Raw genomic sequence first — 10,803 nt, 5'->3', positions numbered from 1 at the left:
AGCTTAGTTGTTGGATCAATATTTTCATACGAAATAATAGTTTCATGATTGGGAAATTACATGTACTTGATAATTGCGAGTTCGTCAGGTCGTAACGAGATGGCGTTGCGAGCCAGTCTACATTGTGTATATTATGGACGAAATTTGTGTAAGCAAAAAGAGGCAAATGACAATTATATATGCAATTTTCAGATACTGTATGTAATTATTTATCCATGTGATATGAGCTTTCAGATATATCGAAAGTGCAGTCTAAACCTATCCGAGAAGTATGTGTTAATTACATAATTAAAACTAAACAGAGTCACCTCACCTGAACAGGTATAACTTTCGTGGTCTAACACTGTCCTCATGTTCGATTCTCATTCTACAAATTTTACCGATTCCTCCGTTCCTGTTAGTATGGAGTGTATTGAGACTTTTCTATCTCCGATAATTAAGCTCTCCAACACGCGGACTGAACAGATGAGTAGGAATAGCAGGTGACGAAATCGCATGAACGTTAACATCGTTGCCTAAAGCGTAAGCAACGTTCGAATTATTGCAATTACGAACGATATATAACAATATTTATTCAAATACCAAATACAAAAGCCACTTTCTATGTGTATTTGACACGATTTAAAAAAAAATCAATGACATAAATCACGGACTAGTTGTAGTTATTCGTGTATATCCCCACCCCGTACATATGTATGTACATTGTATATATGTATACACGAGATTGGGGTCCATTCCGATACCTGTAAAATTTCCACAATATCTACATGGAATATATATATTGATTTTTCTTTGTGTAAGAGAGGTTTAGATATTACAACATAGATCAAATACACAAAAATATCAATATCAGACCATTTATTAGGCTGTTAGAGGCTGTAATCTAAGCCGTTTTCCCCACAATCTACGTCTATCAACATACTGGAGTGGTGCTGTCAAACCATTTGCACAAAATTGTTTGAAATATTCACGTGGATTCTGTTTTAAGTTAACACAAAACAACTTAGTCATTGTAACGACCTGTAATCATACCTGAACACATATTAAAACAACAGAAAACTGTGTTTATATATGTAAGTGGCATACTGGCTCTGTGCGGCTCTCACACTTGTGACGACAAAATTCAGAATCTATATATTGAGACGACCAGCCCCAGTGCTGATTGGTTATTGACAGACAGGTAGAAATAACCAGTTTTGACGGCTTATATCTCTGGTAAAAGAACACGGTTTATGACGCAGGTTCGATACAATATAACTTCTAATTTTAAAGCGAACGCTTTCACATTTTAGATATCAAAAATCATTCAAGGTACGCTTAAAACATGCAACCATTCCAAGCCCACCTATCACTAATTACTGACATGATAACTTTCTTCTGAAAACAACGCAAACCCAGTGGATATAAAGCATAACCATTTCTTAGGAAATACTCACCCTTTGATATCTGCCTCATCACTTATTAAATATTTTAATCTATTAAATATTTTAATCTATTAAATATTTTAATCTAAAACATTGAAATAGTAACACATCTAATGATTAGAAATGACACGAGGAACTATGTTATTTTGCCCGAAATTCTGGCTGTTCTAGGAAATGAACTTCTGAAGTCAGTGTTTTGGTAAAAGGCAACGTCAAGTGACCTTGATGCTTCAGGTAAACAAAATTACTTAAAACAGGACTAGATGTAAACGCTATGTTTATATTACCTAATGGGATACATTAAAATATGTCTGTCATTCAAATTGTATCTATATCGATATATAACATCTATATATAACAGTATACTAAGTAAGTACAATTTTTTCAGGAAATTATAATACAAAAAAAAATCAGATATCTTACTAATGTCATCTCATACAAAATATATGTTAATATCTACAGGTAGTCGGTAGCAGGCATTGATTTCTCTAAAACAGACACAATTAGGATGATTGTGTAATATTGCTTTTTACAGATACATGTATATAAACGTAGCAACGTATCCATTTATACAATTTAAGAGTTACCGCATTAACATCGCTTCAAATATCGTGTCAGAACACCCACACATGCAAGTAGAGGTAGCTATTGTAGTTGGAATTTATTCATCATACAAGGAAATTTTAGGTTGAGTGTGTACAAGTGTAGTTGTGGGTTTTGCCAACCAAGTGTACTTTCTTGCACATAAGACAGTGTTGAGTGTTCTTCAAGGGAAACGTGACCACAACCTCCGGTTCTAGTTGATACGCTGCTATACGAGATATCCATTTTCATCCTGTGTCATCTCTACTTTAAGTGTAGTATTGTACTGATGATGAGATTTATCCTGTACTTGTAAAATGATTGTGAACATGTTGGTAACAGGAGTGCCTCTTTACAATCTTTTGACCTTCTGCCATACTTTACAACAGGACCTTAGGTTATATCATGGTCGTCCTTATAATGGCGATAGGTCGTGAACAGGATCACGAAAGAGAAGTCGACATTATCTTATACAATGTTAATGACGCGATTTCATTTGAAAATAAACACCTGTAATTTCTGTACCTACCCGAATGTTTAGTAAATAATGATTTGCCTTATTGGATTCTATCCAATTATGTCATACTTGTATACGCTTTTCTCGGGTTTAATTGGTATTTTATGATACGAGTATGATATATTTAGAGGCACTAAACGTCCAATTTCCTGACGTTACCGTCTTCTACTACGCTATAAAGAGATATTGCACATAAATCTCTTTGAATTATATCAACTTTTTTTTTAATTTGTTTTACTTATGTTCTTATAATCTTTTCAATCGCTGATTACAAAAATAAATTAGCTTTATGTATACCGAACTATATATGATTTCTGCAGCCAAACATCACATCGAATGGAAGGATCGATACACAGGTGGGGCATCACATGTCCATGGCCCGACTAATTATCGAGATTGGATTTGTTACCATGGTGCCTGCACACTTATTCATATACTTCTCCAATCACAACATAACTTGTTTCAACACATATTATTTGTGTCGGACGAGGTCATCCTGAAACACCGGCTATTCCAAAGATTGACACACTCTACTGGCTTTGAGGTAGGTGAGTATTACATTCATTCTAGCTAAATCTCAGTTCCTGTCATCAATATATCAAGAGTCCTCGGAATAAAATTGAATTTCAGTTCTACAAACGCGCCACTATCCTAGTTCGTGGAAGGTGTAGGGTATGTATTTCGGTTAACACTGCTTCACGGTACATAGTAAGACACCAGTCTATAAGTTTACACTGTATTCTGAATATGCAATAATGAAAGCATGGAATTGGAAGTGTCCTTACTGACCATTTGTCCTGTTGTGAAATGTTATGTTTTGCATTCTGTATTGTACTAACATAGCAACTACATTATGTACATACTTATGTGATGTGTAGTGCTCATTATACAGCTGTTTCCATACAATGGTATTGAATGCTATTTAATAATCAATTATCTATCATATACAAAGTGATTTAGTTTAAATACCTGTCCTATACTATGTACATGTATAGCACAATGCTGTTACGGTTATTCGTACACACTGTCGCAGTTATTTAATAATATTCTAAAGACATTGATTTTGATTTCAGTAATATGTATTTATTAAACGCATAGGATTTACGATATCTCATGACAAAAAAAAATGTATTGTCTGCATTAATTGATACAAGTATATATACATATCTAACGTCCAATTAAAAAACGAATGGAATGAAGATTTCTCTTTGCGCTGAAAGTAAGGCATGGGATTTTTGTATTGAAAATAGGCAATTAATTATTATCGGTGCGATACTATTGAGTCGATAACAAACAATCGTAGATATCTCCTGAACTACAATTATGACAGTTAAACAAAACAAGGCAATGTATTTTTAAATTAATATATTTACTTTGACAGTCGTTTCTCTGTAAACTTGGCTTATATTTTTCATGAAATATCGTAGGTCCTAGATTTAAAAAAAAAAACAAAAAAACCCACTGTTAATGAATTTCAGTAATACATTGTAATACAATGTTCAACACAAATGTTATACATAACGTATAGTGAATATTGTTGTCACACCAGTAACACGTGAATCTGTTTGATGTTTAACTAGATTTTTGACAGGTATACATGATGGTATGAGCAATGTCAGCTCTACATGAAAACCAACATGAACCTACGGATATCTGTCATAATCGTCGGTTAGTATATATTTAGTATGTATAACCCATTGTATTATAAACCTACGGTTATCTGTCATAATTGTCGGTTAGTATATATTTAGTATGTATAACCCATTGTATTATAAACCTACGGATATCTGTCATAATCGTCGGTTAGTATATATTTAGTATGTATATCCCATTGTATTAACACCAGATACATTCGGCAAAATCAAAGTCAATACAGATTTATCAAATGGTTTCACTATTAATTGATAATTTATTAACCATTGACACATATTAAACAAAGTGATAAACTACTGAAAAATCACAGATGTATTGATATTACAAAACGATTATACATTGGTGAGACAGAATGGCTAATTACTGGTAGATCAAAGGTTTGTTGATATTACAAATGTACTACAAAAGTGTAAGACAAATTGACTTTTCATTAAAACACAATGTAACACCTTTTTCATTATTGATGAGGTTCTCATAGTTAGGCAATGCAGTGCTTTTAATGGGCTTTAAAGATTATGATATATTACCGAAAATGGTTTACACATTTTCATTTTCCAAATGAATTGCTTATGTTTTCAAAACATTGATTTAGTATTTTCTAAACTTAAAAAAAAACTGATGTAATCCGGATAAATAATACTCTCACAGATATATAGGCACAACCATATTGGATAAGACTGTGTATGAAACATCTTAAATGAATTCTGACTCGGGTAACGAAACCACTTCATATTTATAGATCATCTTCTGTATTACGTGCAACTTTCCAATTCATTAATAAATTGGCAGCACTACTATATGTCTCGTGGCTTCTTGTGCGCGGCCTGGTCACATGTTAGCGCTTTCAGGCAAAATTAGATCGCATACGAGTCACGCGTACCAACAAGCAAGTGTTCCAACACATAAGGATAACGATTGGAATCTATTTATATCTTCATAATTAGATCATTGGTTCAGTTTAATTGTGGACGGCTCTAATGGCACAAATTACATCCATAATATTCAAGGGTGGTTAGGGGAACACAGGTTTGAAGCGTCCATGTTCAAAAACCTAGTACATGTTTTGTTTATGGTTATATGATGTCTAACGAAGTACACATGTTCCTTTCCCTTCTGTTTCTAATATCAAACGGAAAATGCGTTATATCTATTTTCTAGTTTCACTCAGAGTTCAGAAATTGTCCCTGCATTGTTATTATTCCAGCCCAGTTAGAAAACAATAATAACAAAGGGCTGCGCCATTTTAATATCCCGCATATCTTATGTCCTTTCGTCTGATTTTTATCTCCCACTTTATAATTACTTAAAGTGTGCCTTGATATAGGAATGTGACTCCTCAAAAGTTTAAATTTCAATTTTCGCATTATTTCATATCCTATATGATTATAACAGTGATATGAGTACACCTTATCCCTATTGATAGGAGCCATTATTCTTTTCTCTTACAGTTCTTCATGCTGTTCACCAATTAGCGTTCTGCTTCAACTCAGAGCAAGGTAAGTCAATAATAACATATTGTTGATAATGTAGTTTAAACTGTTTGTGCATTGTGCTCTTTTACCTAGGACCTCCCTATTGTGATGTATTGAAAGATAAAATAATACCATAAAATGATCCTTGAACGCTAAACAACGACCACGAAGCCACTGATGAAAAAAATATCCGCAATAAATATGACAACTAGATAACACTGAAATTAAAACAATAAATGGTCTCTCATGCACGAAGGATAAAGGATCAACAGGTTACTTACAAACAACCGCCTGACAGCGTATCTCATAACAATTTAAAAAAAAAAAAAAAAAAGAGAAAAATGAACGCACAAATTTATTTATTTTACATGAGAGGCTATTAAGTTAATAAACACGAAATTCGTATATCATTATGTCACATGACTTTTAGGAAAAAATATAATTGAGTAGCTTGAAATACATATAGGAGTGAAATTGGAGATTTCCTTGTTCATTTATTTGTTTGGTTGCTGGAGTTTATCGTCCTGTGAACAGACAGTCATTTTGAGGCGGAGTCTCCTTGGATCTGCTGTTGACTACCTAACTGAACAAAATACTCCAGGCCCGTCCTATGACATTTATACGAGTAATGTCTTACCTAAGGACAACACCACATCAGCACAGACCGGCCCATTTCTCAGCTTCTCGGGAAAGCCAACCCGACACGGGTATGGAGCGTCGGACCACTCATCTCGGTTCTTCTCCTGAGGTTATGTTGCCGGCGTTTTAACCGACTGAGTTATCGCTGCCCCTAAATTCACATACATAATGACCATATTGACGATGATATACATGATTTAAATATTATTCTGAAGGATTTTGCCTAACACCAGTGTCCATATCTAGAAGTTATAAGGTACAGAACACGCATATAGACTTAGTGACATCAACAGGCAAAGTAATGATGCCATGCATATGTTTAGTGGCTAGTTTGATATACATGTGTAGTGTACAAGTTGAAACACTCGTATATGTACGACAACACTACCAACTGACTTATCTGAGACGATCGTAAGGAGTGCACTGCATTTACAAGCGCCCCTCAATTCATCAAAATGTATACGACGTGCAACCAAATTAATGTACAAAATATTGACATCAGCATTATCAGTTTATATCGTTTCACAATTTCACTGCCGACCAATCCTTGACATGTCCTTGAATGTGTAACACATCCAAATCAAACCTGGTCCTTCTATCTGTTTTGGCTACAATTATATATCAATCAATTAGTTTAGGTGTTGCGATTGTGGATATTTAATCTGTATAAGGATGAAGGTTTTGGAGTGTTGAAATCAGAGATTTATACCTTTTTTTATTGCCAATTCAAAGTTTGTAATGAAGATAATTCTTTCCCGAGTATTTCAAGTTTTGGAGCGAAATTCATCATGCCATTTTGCTTACATTCTATATTTATTCATGTTAAGAAAACAATTTTTACAAACATTTATAATGGGATATTTCAGACGTTCCTGACACCAATGGTAAACGATTTTTCTATATGACTCCCTCCTGTATGCCAAATACCAGACAGGTACTGTTCCTCGTCCCCCAATTCTCTCGACCCTGCTCTGTGACAATTGCGACGCCTTTCAACGTCACTGAAGTTAAACTTGTAAACGGCTTATCTCGAAGGCTTAAAGTGGATTGTGTGAAACCGAAATGGAACAGTCTCGGCGAAATTGGTAATGACTCAACGATTACATTGGTATCTAGCTGTTTTAAACAGTACTTACCCGTTTGTATATGTTTTTAACGTTTTCCTTAAAAAATCTTATGTTCTAGTTCAAGAAGCATATCACGAGTTCATATTGAAAAACATTATTTGATTAGTCAAACACTAAAATGAAGTTAAAACTCTGGGATTGTTCTCTTACATCAGGTGGTCAAATCCGGTCGAGCTGTGAGTTATCTGTGTACGTCGAGTACAGAAGAGACAATTACCTGGTCCATCCTCTTGATGTGGCGGGAAACAAATACACTGTTGTGGTGCCAACGAATTTGGCAGATCGAGAGTGCTTCACAATCATATTCCCAGTTCGCAATGCAACCAACATTACCATCGTATCGGAGGCCACCACATCCGGATCCTTCCTCTTTGACAGCGGTAACTGGACCGAGTACAACTCCAAATACAAGATGATGGTCACTTTGCACGAGTTTGAAGCAATTTATATAAAATGTACTTGTAGTTTGTCCGGGGTGGAAATCAGTTCGCCAAATACATTTATGGTAGTTGCAGGTGCTTTACTGAAACAGCGCCCTCAATCAATTCTTATAGAACAACTTTCGCCGGAAAGCACATGGGGACGAGAGTTCCTATTCCCAGTGCCATCTCTACTTAATGTTACAGTGACATTATATCTAATGGGTACGTACATGTTATATATCTTCCATTTTATCTTCCGGTACCATTATATCAAAGTGCAATATTTTGACTATCATCAATCCAAATCGTTATCATCTCGAAAATGGTGATATATAATATCAAGCCAGCACATGATATATATGCATGGTAATGGTTTCGAGATCGGGATGAGTTACTGGGATTTCATTCTCAATGAAGGAAACTGTATCAAAGTTGGAACTCGTAAACATCATAAACGTTTGTTATAATAAGACAAACATGGAATGGTTCTAATTCCTATAGTCGGTGAGATAACTATTGAATTGATGTTGAATAGTACGGTATTTATCCAAATTATTATGTAAAACATGGTATGTTTAATCACTGTGGTTAATTTGTTCTTGTCTGAAAATTTCAAAATTTTAGAGGATAAGTTGGTATACAGTAATACGTCACATCACCCAACACTGACTTTTAAAACATTCTATAAGATCCAAATAAATCCATCAGAACGATGATATGCTCCAATGTATTTGCCAACACATATTTTACCGACACACTGGCATATCAGACACATTGACTTTACAGACACACTGTCATATCCCACGGTAAAGTGATGTTTCTCTGTAATAGTCAACATTGGTGTAATTGAGTCTTGACAGCCATGAGACAGTTATTATCTTACAATACGGTCAAGGATGCAATTGTTGACAAAAGATGTAAACCACATAAATGTGTAGCATAGGTATATCTGATCGTGATAGCATGCTGACTATATATAACAGTGATATACATGTACATATATACGTGTAATTCGTGTTTCTCTTGTGTTCAGAGAACCTGAGTTCTGTATTAATCTCCTTTATGTTATTTCTTCATTAAGAAGTGTTCCGTCACTCTTTGCTACGTGCTCTTCAGTCTTTTTTGTTCTAAACCTTTCGATTACAAAACTGTTATAGTATAGATCAAAACTCTTATAGTACACGACAAATCCAAAACCTGCAGATTCCAACAAAGGTTAAAACCTCAAGCTCGTCGTAGATGACTACATGTACATACGAAGTTTTCTTAACTTTACAAGATGTATGTAGGACAAATAATTTCTTTTAATTTTTGTTGCAGGTAAAAATGATACAGCGGATATTTTAATCAATACCAACAGTGTGAAAGACGATTTTCTGTCCGTGTCATCTTTCCCCTATACGCTGGAGATCGAAGCAGATGAATACATACACATCGAATCTCTCAACTCGTCCATTTTACCTATGGTGCTGATGGAGATAAAGTATATCAAAAAACCCGACAGGTATATCTACATGTCTCTACCGTCAACGTCACAGTGTCTTCCCCGTCATAGGTTTAACGACCAGGACGCTCGCAACACAAGCGTGTCCCTATGGGGCAACTACGGATACAATTATCTTATAAATTCGGAAAATCTGACGATGGCGGGGCATTTTACAAACTGGACACGTGACGATATATACCTTTATCTAAACATACAAAACTACGATAGCTTTACGATAACACCAAGGCGTCATAAGACACTATTCCCGTCTGTCTGTGGTATCGTGGAAATTCCACAACAGAATGGAGCAGTACATTTGTATTCACTTGGAATGCGACAAACGAGTTTGTTTGATTCGTGTGTCACTTCCGGTAGAAGGACGGTTTCCGCAGATGGAAAGGATAACGACTGTGATGGCTTAGTGGACGAGGAACTCCGAAACAGACGCGATGATGATGGAGATGGTTTCATTGATGAAGATATTGGCACCTGGGCGAGTTCCAGACGACAGGTTAACAGCGAGGAAGAGTTCGTTATGGAGACGTCCGTTATTGCCGTCATTATTTCCATCGTGGTGGCGTTGGTGGCTGTTCTAGCGTTCATTGGCGGGATGGTGGTTGCAGACCAATTAATGGGTGGAAACTCCGTAGCTCCCGTCCTTGAGAGTCCTGACTTACAGTAAATCCATCAGCAGTTTGGTACCAGAACCAAGCTTTGGGATCATATAGTACCGGTCAAGGAGAGTCCAGAGTTACATCAAACTCATCGGAGTTTTGGTACCGATACCACTTAAACCAATTTTTCGTTCAATCAAATTAAAGCTTTCTAGTTTTTCTGATATATTGTGTATCACCTTGAAAGTATTTCGATACTACATAGAAATTTTTTTTTAAAAGTGGACATATTTGTTTCACTTAGGAACGATATCGCAAAATATATGGGTTTTTTTACTGTCATGAACGAGGGAATTCTACCACAAGTACACAGTATTAAACTGGTACAGGTGCCCTAACTGATATCAGGATAACATAATATGGTGGCAGTGTTACCATAGCATCTGTAATTACCACGAGGGATAGCTTATTTCCAAATTGACGTGTTGGCGGTATGGTGATGTCTGGATAGAGTAGTAGACAAGAAATCTCAGGTCAAATACATTGAATTCATTCTTAACCACAAAATTATTGAGTACTACAACCGCACTTGAATATATTATGTATGGTTCTTCCCTACAGAATGATGTGGGGGTTTTTTTTGTGGGGGGGGGGGGGGGGGGTTTCAAGCTTAATTTCAAGCTTAATTTTTGAGACATGTACATGTATCCCTATTTGGAAAGTTTTTCAAAAGCTTAAGTTTTTGTAACATATGTCCCTATTTGTTATAAGTACCATAAATTGGTTCCATTAATTGCATTTCTGAGACATTTGTTTCCTTTTAGAAAATATAAATAATCATTTCTCGAGAGATTTGCTTATTTAAAC

At 35.4% G+C, this 10,803-nt stretch overlaps 1 protein-coding gene across 1 annotated transcript; it reads left to right on the top strand.

Annotated features, from left to right (window-relative positions):
- The first annotated feature begins 6,950 nt into the window (after nucleotides 1-6,950).
- LOC117336369 lies at nucleotides 6,951-10,549 on the top strand. The gene is made up of 3 exons (XM_033896875.1): nucleotides 6,951-7,372; nucleotides 7,570-8,058; nucleotides 9,157-10,549. The coding sequence occupies exons 1-3, from the start codon at nucleotides 7,189-7,191 to the stop codon at nucleotides 10,002-10,004; spliced, it is 1,521 nt and encodes a 506-aa protein (XP_033752766.1). The 5' UTR covers nucleotides 6,951-7,188; the 3' UTR covers nucleotides 10,005-10,549.
- Nucleotides 10,550-10,803: the final 254 nt, after the last annotated feature.

Source organism: Pecten maximus, chromosome 10 (genome assembly GCF_902652985.1).
Source record: "Pecten maximus chromosome 10, xPecMax1.1, whole genome shotgun sequence".
Classification (NCBI taxonomy): Eukaryota; Metazoa; Mollusca; class Bivalvia; order Pectinida; family Pectinidae; genus Pecten; species Pecten maximus.
The sequence above is the reverse complement of the archived record's forward strand: the minus strand, read 5'-3'. Positions and strand labels throughout refer to the sequence as shown.